This window comes from Ochotona curzoniae, unplaced genomic scaffold (assembly GCF_017591425.1).
Source record: "Ochotona curzoniae isolate NIBS_2020 unplaced genomic scaffold, NIBS_Ocur_1.0 scaffold_3890, whole genome shotgun sequence".
Taxonomy (NCBI): Eukaryota; Metazoa; Chordata; class Mammalia; order Lagomorpha; family Ochotonidae; genus Ochotona; species Ochotona curzoniae.
In genome coordinates this window covers 13202240-13216954 of record NW_024467115.1, presented here as the reverse complement: position 1 = coordinate 13216954, position 14715 = coordinate 13202240, and the positions used below count along the sequence as shown (strand labels likewise).

General features: G+C 39.3%; 1 protein-coding gene across 1 annotated transcript in view; it reads right to left on the bottom strand.

The window, feature by feature from the left end:
• Positions 1-747: 747 nt before the first annotated feature.
• The window catches only part of ENPP3 (ectonucleotide pyrophosphatase/phosphodiesterase 3), an 82525-nt gene continuing 68557 nt past the window's right edge, over positions 748-14715 (bottom strand). Inside the window, exons 21-25 of the mRNA XM_040965654.1 lie at positions 13911-14046; positions 10035-10112; positions 9039-9171; positions 6002-6158; positions 748-951 (exon numbers count right to left, since the gene is read on the bottom strand). Coding sequence (XP_040821588.1) covers positions 781-951; positions 6002-6158; positions 9039-9171; positions 10035-10112; positions 13911-14046 — 675 coding nt within the window. The 3' untranslated portion in view covers positions 748-780. The remainder of the gene's footprint in view (positions 952-6001; positions 6159-9038; positions 9172-10034; positions 10113-13910; positions 14047-14715) is intronic.

The following is a 14715-nucleotide window of genomic DNA, read 5'->3' as shown; positions in this document are numbered from 1 at the left end:
TCATAGCTTCATTGTTAAGCCAGGCATGGCTATACTCACAAGACTGTAAAGCCCAAAGCTTGTGCTATCTGGCTCTATGTAGAATTTCCAAATAACGACAACATACCACTCACACAAATGTGCTATCATTCTTACGGTTAGCAATAGCCATTTATTCAATATCTTGATCTACTTCTGTCTTTAGAGGACAAAATAATATTCCAACGGTTGTTTGGAGAAGTTTCATAATTTGACTATCTAGTCCTTTAGATCATCTTCTGGTCTGAAATGCAGTTAAAAGAGACTATTTGGGGACCTGGTGCAATAGCCTAGTAACTAAATCCTCGCCTTGCAATCGCCAGGATCCCATATGGACACTGGTTTGTGTCTCAGCTGCTCCACTTGCCATCCAGCTCCCTGCTTGTGGCCTGTGAAAGCAGTAGACGGTGGCTCAAAGCTTTGGGACCCTGCATGGGAGACCCAGAAGAAGCTCCTTGTTCCTGGCTTCTAATCAGCTCAGCTCTGGCTATTGCAACCATTTGGTGAGTGAACCAGAGGATGGAAGATATTTCTCCCTGTCTCTCTTCTCTGTAGATTTGATTTTCCAATAAAATAAGTCTTAAAAAAAAAAGCAAAATGACTATACAATAATGCATTTTCACAGAAATAAAAAAGAGAAAACAATGAAAATCAGGCAACAAGACATTTGGGGGAATTAAGGAAAAATAAACAATTTTATTTTATGATTGTTTGGCAGAAAAAAATCATCTAGATTTTGCAAATATTATTTTCCATGCTGATTTAAATATCAGTTTCAAATGTGGGTAAATATGTCTTCAGTTGCAAAATTTCAGAGACAGGCTGTTGTTTTTCCTGATAAAAGTCCAGTCCAGTAAGAAGTTCAACATCACGGACCCGTGCCACGTGTGCTTTGAATCTTTCTTCAACCCACAGATCTTCTGTTTGGTTTCCCTGGAAAGGAGAAACACAGGGCTGTTTTCCACAGAACATGACCACTCACTAACTGAAAGACATTTTGTTACCGAAAAGTTGTCCTTTCTCTAATGATTCCGTTGCTTTTAATCTTTCTTTGATGAAGTGAAACTTTGTTGCTGATTAAATCAAACAAGAAAAGCAGAAGCAGAAACTATAGCAAACATAGACTACCGTCAAACCATTACTTTTTAATTGTAAAGAAATAAAAGCATTGCAGATGAAATTAAGTCCCTAGCATTCCGTGGCTTGGGGCTAAGCATTATAAATCAGTGTGAAGTCTGTTTTTTAAATTCTTGTCACAAACACATCAGTTTGTAAAACACAGTGATGATTTATAAGTTGTCACATTTATATACATGACATTATATTGTAAATGCTTTTTCCAGTTATTTGCTGATTCTGTTTTATGTTTAAAATCTCGGTGTCATATGTGAGTCTAGTTAAGTGATTTAGTTCTGTTGAGGTTTGTGGTACTCCTGTATTTAAATGTGGAAAATTTTTAAATGATCATTTCTATAGAATTTTGCTGTCATAAATGATTAATGATACTGAAGTGACTAACTCGGCATGTGTCTCCCGTATTTAAAGGCATGAATTTCTAGCCCGTGCATTAAAGTTGCTAGCTCATACAGTACACACAGTTTTGCTTCACCAGATATTAAACTTGGCACTCCTCACAGAGTCTGTGCCAACTAGCATTCCACAAGCCGTGCAGCATACGTCTCTCTAAGCTACCTTTGCCAACTGGGGTGGGGAGAAGGCAGTTTTATACCTGCTGAATTTTTAAAAATCTGAGCATTCATGTTACAGTTGAGTATCTGTTCAGCTATTTCTTAGACATTTGACTTTTAGCAAGTTACCACTATATAAGGTAGCTCAATAGTTTAGAAGCAGGGGTTTCTATGACATTCTTTCCTCTTGCTTTATTAGTTCTCCAATATTTTTAAATTTCAGGCCATTTTTACTTTTTTAGTTGAGCATGATTTATTAATACGCATTTGCTTTCATTACAGTTGTCTGCTTGTTTGTAAGATACACAGGCTCTATCTGAGGCCAAGGAAGGATAACAGGACATTATTTTTGTTCCTAAACACTGAAAATACGGTTTTCTGTGTATGAGGTTCATGATACTAGTTACTTTTTCCTAATAAATAAGTAAATAACTAAAAGTGGCCTAATTTGAGCTTATTCCTCTAATGAGGCTCCAATTTAGTCCTTTTAATCTTTTTTCTTGCCTTTCTTATTGTATATGTCAACAGTATTTATTTTTTGATCAATTTTTCTATAAAGCCTTTCCTACTTATATACTCCCTACCGTTCCCATTTCTCTCTCTCTCTCTCTCTCTCTCTCTCTCACACACACACACACACACACAAACATACACACACATCCCTGGTTTATCTGGTATCTAGCCAACAAAAATCCAGTTGTACCAGTGTGCTCCAATAGATAGCAGCTTTGCGTATATGAGGGGCTCTCATAAAGCTCATGGAAAATGTATATTATAGAAAACTGCATGGATTTTAAAATGTTTTTACACAGAAATAAATGTATACTTTCGCACCATTTTTCACAAGCTTTTTTGAGTGCCTTTGTATATAGTTTTTACAAGTTCCAGGTGAACACACACTTTGATTCCACACTCAAATATATTACACGTGCCAAAGAAACAGAAGCAATATATGTATCTCCAATAGAAATCACTTGGTTGTTGCTGTTTGAAACAATGTCTGCATCACTGTTTTCCTCTTGAATCACTCCTCCGTTCCCTCTCCTTAGTCACTCAGTCTGAACATTGCTTCTACTGCACTAGACAACTGCTTTGTTAAGGGTGACCTAATTGGCTGGGTTTTCTGCAGACATTTTGCTTTGCTGGTCTGCCAAGCTTCTGACACTTTCTCCTTTCTCAGGCCCAGGGCTACTCACTGCTTCTTTGTTCGGTCACACCTGTTTCCTTACCTGACTGACTCTGCTTGTTCCGGTACTAGAAGTGCAGACTTTCCCTTACTTTAGTCTAAGGACCTCGTTTCTCCACTCTGTCTCCTTTGGCAGTTTTATTTCACTTCCTCGATTTATTACCAGACTTACATCTATCGTTCTGATTTCTCTTTCGATTTTCCTATCAGCATTTCTCTTATCTATTGAGTAATTTGTACTAGTGGATTAATGGACCCATGGTCACATTCTCAGTGACTTGAAAGGAATTGAACAATGCAACAGTGGGATAAAAAAGAAAAAATAAGATGGAAGGAAAAATGAAAGATATGGATGCAGGAAAAAAAATGAGGAAATATGAATCCAGTTCTTTAGATCAAGTGTAAGGCCTAATTTTGGGTGTCTCATTGTTATGCTGCCCTCCATCTCTCAGGCCAGTTTGAGAGAGAGAGTGCCATTAATACTTTGGAAAGAAAATTTAAATGTGCAGAATTGTCTTTCAAGGTGACTTTTAATGTAGATCAACTGTTGCATTAAAAGCTAACAACGCGATTACCTGTTCTACTGCTAGTGGAAATATTGGTCAGCTTGGGTATATACTGCACCTGCTCAGGGATTTGAGTATAAGGCAATTAATTTTATTATATGCTGACTTCAGACTATAGCTCCATTGTGAAATTTCACTGCTACAACGGACACCATTCTCTTACTATGTATCAGGAACTAGAGTATTATAATACTCTAAAAGGATTACGTCCTTTAATCCTCACAATGACTTCATAAATAGAGGTGACTCTTTTTTATTGATTTTTGCTTGTTTCATTTATTTATTTGAAAACCAAAGAGAAAGAGAAAAAGAGATATCTTTTATCCACTAATTCACTTTCCAGATGACTACACTGGCTAGGACTGGACTAGGCAGAAAATTCATCTGAGTCTCCCATGTGGGTATACAGGCCCAATGCTTAAGCTATCTTCCAATGCTTTTTTTAGGAAGCTGGATCAGGAGTGGGAGGCTGGGACATGAACCTGTGTTCATATGGGATGCTGGCATCACAGGCAGGTGGTTTCTCTCTACATGACAATGTTGGCCTTGTGAAATTTTCATATACATTAAGTATAATAGTTAAGGAAAGTGACATTAAGTTATTTATCCACAGAGACCAAGGTAACTAAAGCCATGATGTCTATTTTCAAAACCCATTTAAGGGATGGGCCTTGTAGCACCATGGATTAATCTATCTCTTGGAATGCCTACATCTGATATCTGAGTGTCCAGTTCAAGTCTTGCTCACTCCTTTCCTATCCAGTTTTCTGCTAATGAGCCTGAAATGAGTTCCTGCCATCTAACTGTGAGACGCAGATGGAGTTGTTGATTCCTGGCTTCGGATCGACCCAGTCCCCGCTGTTGAGTCAGTGGCTGGAAGATGTCTTTCTGTCTTTCTGTCTCTCTCATTCTGGTCTCCTACCATGCCTAGTCTCTTTGGCTTTCAAATAAAAATTAACCTATTTAAAATGCTAATCCATATTGCTTTTCTTATATCCTTCCAGATAGTCAAGCCATATTTTATAGTGAAAGGCACTAAGAGAAAACAACCAGCTCTAAAAATCCTGATTGTCTGGCACATTTTTAAAATTTCCAATCACCTAGAATTTCAATCACCTTTGACTCCTCCCTATCCCGTCTTCCCCTTTCACATAGCTGATTGACAAATTTTATTTATTTCACACTCTCTCATAGTTATATCTTGGTTTAAGTTAATACTCATCACATTATGCTTTGTAATTATCATTAGAGTATTATGCTTGTTATATATTGATTACACATATTTTCACTTTAATATTTTATTATACTGATATGTATGTATTATGTTTATATTCATTGCAATTATCATTATAGCCTGATACAGAAATTTCCTCAAAATATTAGGTAATGTGTAATTAGTGATGACATTTATTCAACAGGGACAATGCCTTATTAATTGGGGGGAGATCACTTTCAATTTAGATGACAAGGAAGGCTTCTGCACTACACAATGAAGTAAAGCTGGATTGTAGCAGATTGGGAAGAATAAGATCAGGGCCAGTATTGTGGCTCAGGAGTTTAAACCCCCGCCTGCAACACGAATATCCACACTGGAGAGCCAGTTGGAGTCTTGGCAGTTCTGTTCCCTGTAATATAACTAGGAAAGCAGCAGAAGATGGTCCTAGTTCTGGGGCCCTCGCCACTTGGTTGGGAGGTCTACACAGAGTCCTAGGCTGTTGGCTTTGACTTGGAATAGTCCTTGCAGCCTTAGGGGAGTAAAAGAACAAATGGAAACTCTGTTTCCTTGTTTCTTCCCCTCTCTCTCTTTCTGTGTCACTCTGCCTTTTCAATCAACATTTTTTTAAAGAAGAAAATTCTAGAGGAAAGAAGAACAAGGGCAACAATGATGAGGTGGCAAAACTCAAGAAATGTGCAAGTGATTTCACAGACTGGTTAGTTTAAAAATAAATCCTCAAGTTCAACTGAGGTTAGATTTTGAAAAGACTTAAATATAGGCTGGGAGGGGTTTTTTTGTTGTTGTTTCTTTTTGTTTTGTTTTGCTTTTTTCCCTCAGTGTAGATAATCAAATGTCTTCAGGTGGGGAAATATGAAATAATCAAAACTTAAATTTTAAGATGAGTAAGTTGGTGGAGATTTGCGTAAGTGAAGGCTTAAGAAGACAGGAAACAGCAAATTTATGGAAGATTCATTTTCAAAAGTCCTGTAGAAAAGCAAAAGGCCCAGACCAGGGCTGGCAAATGTTTTCTTCCTTATACACCCATCATAATCACTCCAGACCCCTACATCACTGCATCCCCTACACTGGAAAACATTTTAACCTCGATTTCCTGGAGGAGGAGTACCATGCATGCAGATATATGCTTCAATATAAACTAACCACACAAAAAACAATTGTCTAAGAAAATGCTTGAAAATTCAGTCATTTTTATGAGGGTGCTACCCATAAAACACCTAAGGTCTGTCTTTTAATCAGAGCCTCTCGTATGAAAGCCCCACTGAGCGTAGTCTTGTCTCGGGGCCTAGACTCTCCCCAGTATACTCACAGGACAGCTCTCCACATTGGTGGGTCGGTGAGGGATGATGAAAGGGAGGACGTCCAGCCACCCAGTGCAGTCATTAGGTGTTTCAACTGTGTTTGCACAACTCGACAGCACCACGAAGTAGTGTGTTGGGATGGGAACATTGGTGTTGGCTACGTGGCTGAAGACAAAATCCACAAGATTTCATGTTACTGCATTTTTGCTTACACAGAGAAGAAAATGCCTTTTCCATAATTTTAAGGGATGCCAAAGTAAAAAGCATTGCAGAAGACACTGACGAATAGGAAGTACAAAGTCTTACACGTGTTTTGACTTCAATCATCCAGAAGAGATGTTTATCACAAAAGTAAAAGTTGATTATTCAAACATGTGGAAAAAATAAAACACAAATAAGAAAGCATGTTATTCTGCCTCCTTTGTTTGCTACTGGTAATGACTTCATACGTCATAGCACTGTTTTCTAACAGAGGAGATACTGAGGATGAAGGAGCCAAATTCCAATTCCAGCCATACACTTCCACTGAATGCCTGCACTTGCACTTCAGCTTGTAACACTGTATAACTGACTGAGTTTCTTCAGTTTTAACAAGACGATTATCCTGTGCTTTCAATTTCAGAGAATAAACACAGGGATGAATCCCTTCTGACATGACAGTGCTTTGCTTTCAAATAACAAACCTAAAAGTGCTTTTTAAGAACATTGAATGCAAATAAAGGTAAAGTGTAGGGCCCTGCAAGGTAGCCTAGCAGCTAAAAGTCCTCACCTTGCACACGCTGGGGTACCATTTGTATGCCAGTTCTAATCACAGCAGCCCCACTCCCCATCCAGCTCCCTGCTTGTGGCCTGGGAAAGCAACAGAGGACAGCCCAAAGCCTAGGAACTCTGCACCCATGTGGGAGACTCAAAAGAGGCTCTTGGATCCTGGCTTCGGATCAGCGCAACTCTTGCGGTTGAGGCCATTTGGGGAGTGAATCAACGGAAGGAAGATCTTCCTCTCTGTCTCTTCTCCTCTGTATATATCTGGTTTTACAATAAAAAATTAACTAAATCTTAAGAAAAGGTAAAGTGTAAGTCTGAGTCCACTAAAAGACAAATCAGCTGTACACAGCAACATATTACTGCTATTTAAACCACTGGCTTAGGTCAGACTCGCCTAGTCCATGTTCTGGCTTCACCACTTACTGCGCTATTGCTGAGTATATGCAAGTTGCTTGACCTCTCTGTGCCTCAGCCTGCTCATCTCTAAGGCCTAATGCCAACCATCCTAGGGTGCTTTGTGTAAGTGCCAACGGGAAGTGCCTGGCATGCAGTTCAGTGCTCTGCAGGAGCTTGTTACAGTCATTCTGCGATGAAAGGCAGGCTCAAGACACACCGACCTAAGGACGAAGTGAAGACAACGGAGAAACGCCACGAGAATTCCTAAACGCTTAGTCGTCATGAATGTCACCTTATCCGGGAGTGCAGGTAAGAGTCATTGCTCTACATAAGCCATTGTTAGTTATCACAATTGCTTAGCTTGTTCCTTCCTACCTTTTGATAAAAACAGAAACTTCAAATGGGTGAAACTTCAAAATACACTATTACTGTGTTGCCTTCAAAACTAAGAGCAGCATGTTGACCAGGCACAGGAAAGATGAACCGATTAATAGAACGGCTTGTCTCCAGGCAGTGGCCCTCTGTCTCTGCCTTAGTTGTGATGCATTCGCTATGCTTGTGAAATTTCCCTTAGTCTTCACTTAATATTCCTTTCATTTATTGTTGGATTGATTCTAAAACCAAATATTCTATGCCTCCTGAGCCTTTACAAAATCTTATTTTATTTTCACTTATTACTTCTGAAATTTTCTAAATACATTTTTAAAGAATTTTTTTTTATTGGAAAGTCAGATATACAGAGAGGAGGAGGAGACACAGGAAGATTCTTCATCCGTTGACATACTCCCCATGTGGCCTCAACAGTCAGACCTGCTCTGATCCAAAGCCAGGAGCCCAGACACTCTTCTGGGTCTCCCACTCGGGTACAAGGTCCAAAGGTCTTGGGCTGTACTCAACTGCTTTCCAGGCCACGAGCAGGAATCTGGATGCGAAGTGGGACCACTAAGATTAGAACTGATGCTCCTATGGGATCCTGGTGCATGCAAGGCAAGGACATTAGCCGCTAGGCTATCGCACCAGGACCTCTAAATATAATTTTTACCACACATTTTAGCCTACATATTTGCCATGTTCGTTTTTTTTTTCCTTTTTTTCCCATTTTTTCTTTTTAGATTTATTTTACTTTTATTGGAAAGGTAGATCTACTGAGAGGAGGAGAGATGGAGAGACAGTTCTTCCATTTGCTTGTTCACTCCCCCAAGTAGCCCCAACATCCAGAGCTGAACTCCGAGGTCTCTCACGCTGGTGCAGGATCCCAAGGCTTTGGGCTGTCCTGGACTGCTTTCACAGGCCACAAGCAGGGAGCTGGATGGGAAGTGGAGCAGCTGGTACATGAACCAGCACCCATATGAGATCCCAACAAATGTAAAATTAGGATTTGGCCACCAGGCTATTGCACAGGGCCCTAGTTTGTTTTCTTTTTCTTAATACTAAAATACACCTGCTTGAAAACAGTCAACAATAACATCTGTCTATAATTATGTTATATAATATTGAGACAGTTTTTCATCCAAAATCGTGAATTTCCTTCTCATGATACCCTATTGCTAATATCCTTTCATTTTCTGGGAGAGATGACTTGGTGTAGCAAGTGGAGCCACTGCTTGCAATGTGGCATCGCATGTGTGTTCCGGTTTATGTCCCAGCAGCTCCACCTTCTACCCAGGACCCTGCTAATGGCCGGGGGAAGGTGGTGAAAGATGGCTCAACTTTTGGGACCTCTCTCACCCATGTGAGAAACACGGATAAATCTCCTGACTTCAGCCATCACCACCCATTTGGCTACTTGGGAAGTGAACTAGGGATGGAAGACCCCTCTCTCTTCCCCTTCCTGTGTAACTCTGCCTTCCAGATTTAAAAAATCAGTTTGTAAAAGATACTTACGCTGTAATTTCTTCAGGAGTATCAAAATGACCGTCATAATTGTAATCAAACACTGGACCACTGATAACATTTATTCCATTTCTTTCCACAGCATATTTTACAAGAAGAACATTGTGGAAGTAGTCCCACATTTCTAAAAAGAAAAGAATAAGATGTGTAAACGATACACCTTTATTAAACGTGGAAATGTTTTTAATTATAGACAGGTACATTTCAATGGTGTTAAAGTCTGCTTCATAATTATCCGTGGCGATTGGACAATGCTACAATATATCCCATACAACAAAAATAAACAGCCCATATTTGATTATATAACTTGTTGCTTTAGGCTCATCCCTGAAACTACAGTCAAGTGTGGCTTCTGATCCTTGCATAGGCTCAGTTGCTTTTGGAGCAGTGAGCGTTAAAACTGGCCAGAACACACATACTGCCTTATTAGTTATTACACTGGAAGTAAATATCTACTTCATTGACTTATGATGAGCATCTATAAAACTAATTTTATGAATATCTCTTTACAATTAAATTTGGTGGGCACCAGTGCATATCCAAGTTGTTCTACTTGCAATCCAGTTCCCTGGTATTGATTCGGGAAACAGTAGAACATAGCTCAGGTGTTTGGGCCCCTGCCACCATGTGAAAGACCCGGATGAAGTTCCTAGCTCAGTGTTGGGGTTGAGGCTATCTGAGGAATGAATAAGCCTGCAGAAGAGCTGTCTTTCTCTCTCTTTTTTATCTACAGCCATACTACCCTGAATATACCTGATCTCGTCTCTTTCTTTCTCTCTCCACCTCGTTGAGAAAAAATTAAATTCACAGGTAAAAAGTATCAGTATTCTAACAAGGTATTCAAAACTGAACTGGAAAAGAAAGTGTGTCAGGGAGCTTTCTTGTAATTACATTGAAAACATTTGAAGAAAATGACTCTTAATATCAGGAATAAATCACAATAAAAGGTTCATTTATTTTAAAGCCAATAATCTAATATATACTTACTTTTGAATTCTTCATACATAGGGACCAAATTACTTGTAATTAAAGCATCATATTGACTCTCAGAGGTTTGGTTGTTGGCTGAAAAACAAATAGAATTTGAATAAAATGATAAAAGAAAAAATGACATTGAAAACATATTCATTAATACTATCAATTAAATTTGCCAACACTCAGAACATGAGATGCTGGGACTTCCTTGTAGAGGTCCTCAATGATGCTGGTTTTATGCTTCTGATTCTTTCAGTATGTTGAATTGTGATGCCAAAAGAGAGATATACTTAAATCCTAACTTTCTCCCTCTCCAGTACCTTTAAACTTATGTCATCCAAAAAGGTTCTTTGCACAGACACAGATATTTTCAAACAACACATCTTACTGGATGAGGGAAAGGATCTAGATCCAGACAATTAATATATTTATTAAAAGGGGGGAGAATTGAGAAAATACCTAAGAAAGCAGGCCATACAGAGATGGAGACAGAAAAAAGAAATGATAGAACTCCAAGCCAAGCGACGGCTCCAGTCACCAAAAACTGTAAGAGAAAAGAAAGGATTCTCTTCTGCCACCTTCAAATGGAGCCGCGGCTATGTCAACAGAGCCTTGGTTTTAGGTCTGCAGCCTCTGGGACTGAGAGAGAATGTGCTTTTTGTTACTTTCAGTTACCATTTTGAGATAATTTGTTGTTGAATATGGAGTTACTGGATGTGTGCAAAATAATAACATTGCTAGAAAAAAACTTCTTTGCAAGATCAATAGAGTTTTCACTCAATGAAGACAGTGGGAACACTGCAGATGAATGCTGCTGGGGACTCACCTGTAGGCCTTCCACTAGACTGAGTGCCAAGTGAGTGTGCTCCGGGAGGCCATTCAGGTTTAACTCTCAGCTCACATACTCACACCTGCACCACGTGGGCAGAGTGCTGAGTTCTGTTTCATGTATCTCATTTGCAATTATCTGCTAGAGTTACTGTGAGGATTCAAAGCAGCAAGCTACTAGTGTTTATTATAATCCTTTTTTTTGTCTTTTGTTTATTTTAGTTTAGTTTGTAGGAGCACTCAGCTGGAGACATACTCTCTTCAACAATTTTTAAGCATAGAACCCAGTGTTGTTGGCTTTAGGCATGGATTTACCCATTTTCTACGGCTATATGAAAATATTTGAAGCCAGGCATTTTATAAATAACGGATTCATTGAGTGCATGACATTGGAGACTGAAACTCCAAGATGAAGCAGCCCCATCTGACCTGTGGTGACAGCACCTTGACTGTGTCACAACGTGGCAGGGAACCAGAAAGGGAAATGACTGTACAGAAGAGATCACACAGTGAGACAGGAAGCCAGGTGTCAGGCAGGGATCCCTCTTTCTCTTAACAAGAGTTTACACTCAGAATTAACACTCCTGGAGTCTAGCCTTAATCCCTTCCAAGCACAGTGCCCGATGACCTACTTGCCATTTACTATGCCCCACCTCTGAATGGCTCCAACTCCTAACACCTGCTTTAACATCCCAGGTCATGGCGCACAAATCACATCCAAACCAAAGCAGGGTACATTGCTCTAATGGAGGTCCCCGGAGCTTCTCCATCTTGCCTGGCTGAAACTTTACACCTACTGCTTAATAACTCCCCATTTTTCCCTTTTCCAGTCACTGACAACCAGAATGTTAGTCTTTGCCGCTGGAAATTTGGCTAGTTTAGATTGTGAAATACTTGACAACATGGATGAACTGTGAGGACACTTTACAAAGAGAAAAAATAGTAATGTGGTCACAGAAGGACAGATGCTGGGAGCCACGTTGTGGCATAGTAGGTAAGTGGCACTCAGTTTGGGTGCCACTTCAGGATCTAGCTGCTCCACTTCCTACCCAGCTCCCTACTGATGCACCTGGGAAAGCAGCAGAAGATAGTCCAAGTACTTAAACCTGCTTTTCATGCAGTGTTTGCAATACGCAGACCCAGTGGAAAACTTTTCTAGTTTTTAGAATAAGACCTGAAAGCTGAAAGGGTCAAGCTAACATTATTTGGCTTCACAGAAAAATAAAAAATCGTTTATATTAAGATTTATATTCCTAACATATAGAAATTATAGTATTAACTAGAAAGTATTATTTTAGACTTAATATTGAGACAGGTTATTTTGTTAAGAGTTTCATTTCTTTGTCAAGGTAAATATCTATGGGCCAACCAGTATTTTATAACTTAACAGATACTATTTTATGCCAATTTAAGAAATTTTATTAATAGAGCTGGCATTGTGACACAGCTCGTAACTGCTACTTGTGATGCTAGAATCTTGTAATGCTGGTTTGGGGTCAGCACGGTGGCATAGCAAGTTAATCCTTAACCTGAATGTTGGTATCCCAAATAAGCACTAGTTCTAGTCCTGGGTGTTTCACTTCCCATCCAGCTCCCTGCTTGGGAAAGCAGCAGAGGATAGCTCAAGTCTTTAGGCCCCTAAACACAGTTGGGAGACATGGAAAAAGTTCCTGGTTCCTACGTCAGCTCAGCTCAGCTCTGGTCATTGTAGCCATTTAGGGAGTACACCCTTAGACAGAAGATCTGTCTGTCTCTCCTCTCTGTATATCTTCCTTTTAAATAAAAATAAGTAAATATTTTAAAAAGAAAATAGAAGAAAAAAAGAGGAGAGAGAGAAAGCTGATTCAAGTCCAGGTTGCTCAATTTCCATTCAGTCTTCTCCTTCTTCTTTTCTTTCTTCTTCTCCTTTTGTGTTTTAATCAGCTTTCTTCTAACGCACTTAGAAAGGCAGTAGATAAAGAAAGTAGTGCTTGAATCCCTGTCAGCCATCTGCGGAACCAGGATGGAGCGCATGGTTCCCGACTTCAGCCTCTGCTGGACCCGACTGTTGCCTGTTGCAGCCATCTGGGGAGTGAACTACTAGATAGATGGAAGGTCGGTCTCTCTCTCTCTCACCCCCTCTTTCTTACCTCCTCTCTCATCTCCTGTTCTTCCTCTCCCACTTTTCCTCTCTGTTGCTCCACATTTCAAATAAATAAATATATAATGCCTTTAAATTTTTTTATTAGTAAAATTTCGGAACTTGCTAAGGTTTATACTAGGATTGATATAAATTTAGTGGCCCCATTTATAACTACATACTAAAATAAAACATTTTATTTGTTCTGAGTTACGGGTTTAAAGCAAAAGTTTACTGATTTTCATTAAGCCTTTTCTCCTGCTATAACTCATAGAGTCTCTAAATTATAAATCTATAACTTATCCATTTTTTATTATGCTTTCAGAAATAATATCAGGATTAAATTAATTTTCAGAGACAAAATTACTGAAAATCTCATGAGCATGTTCACAAAAATGACATATCCTGCTGAACAGTCTCAAGGTTTAGAAAAGTCACGCTTGTTTTTGTATGAGAGATCCACTCTTTAAACAAGCATACTTAAAATTCACTTGGCTCCTTACTGCCCAGTTGAACTCCAGAACGCAGGGTGCCAGCGACAGGCCAGACGTCCAGCCTGATTTCCTTTCGTAGGCACAGCTGCATTCCCAGTGCAGATCTCAGCCTGGGAAGTAGCCAGGAAAAAAACAAATGTTTTTTTAGATGCTTGTATCCTTCTCAAAAAGAATCTTCAGTTTTAAAATTAAACTTAAACCTGCCAAACTTTCTAAACATCTGGGTCAGATTAGGGCTGGTGTGTGTTTTCCATAACAGAATTTATTAGCCTTTATTATAGCTGGTGCATTGCCTCTTTCCAGCCCACAACCACTGCAAGCCTGTTGGGCAGCTAGTTGGGTCCCAGCGGGTAGTTTGGTTGAAGAGTGTATGTTTAAGGCACATGCCCACATCCAGCTGATGAGGGCTTTCTAAGCTGCTTGCTCTAAAAAAGAACTTCTACTAACCAGGCGGATAGAGGAAGCCGTGGGTGATATTCATGTCTGCTGAATAGAAGGAACATTTTTGGCTCTCCGAAGCAGCAACCCTGACATCAGCCCGCAGACAGTCTGAGACAGTGGGAGGAAGAGGCGATGTGTCTCCCTGTTGAAAAAGAGAAAAAAGAAAAAAAAAAATTACGCCTACAGTTGTGGCTCACCCATTGCCTTATACGGCTTGTAACTTCCCTAGAGTGTTTTTCATTTAACCTCTTCCTATTTTCTTAGTGAATCAGGTCTACGCAAGCAATGGAAATGGGTGGCTTCAGCAATGTTTTCTTCTGTGGTTACCAGTGCGTAAGGACATTAGGAGGGCAAATCAAATACACCTTGGAAAGGAATATTTGCAGAGTAAAATCTGAACAGTGGGCAGAGAAACAGTGGGAGCAATTGCTAAAACACTAGGTTCTTCTCAAATGCTTGTTCTTCCATGGTGATGCACTAGGTGTTCTACTTGCAAAATGAACTTAAATAATTTATTTTTAAAATATACAACGAATGAAATGTATTACTCTTCATCTAAACAAGAATTTGCAGTCAAGTTAAGCTCCATACTTTTGAGCTATACTTGTCCAAACATACTAACTTTGAAATTTAAAATAATTTGAGGTTATGCCTCATTCATCATAATATATAGAAATATATTTTTATAATTTTACCTATGATACTAAAGACTAATACAATAATTTACTAATTAGGGAACATTTTGCTAATGTAGTGCCTAACTCAACAATTTAAGGAAATTCTGTATTATACAATCACATTTTGATGAGTA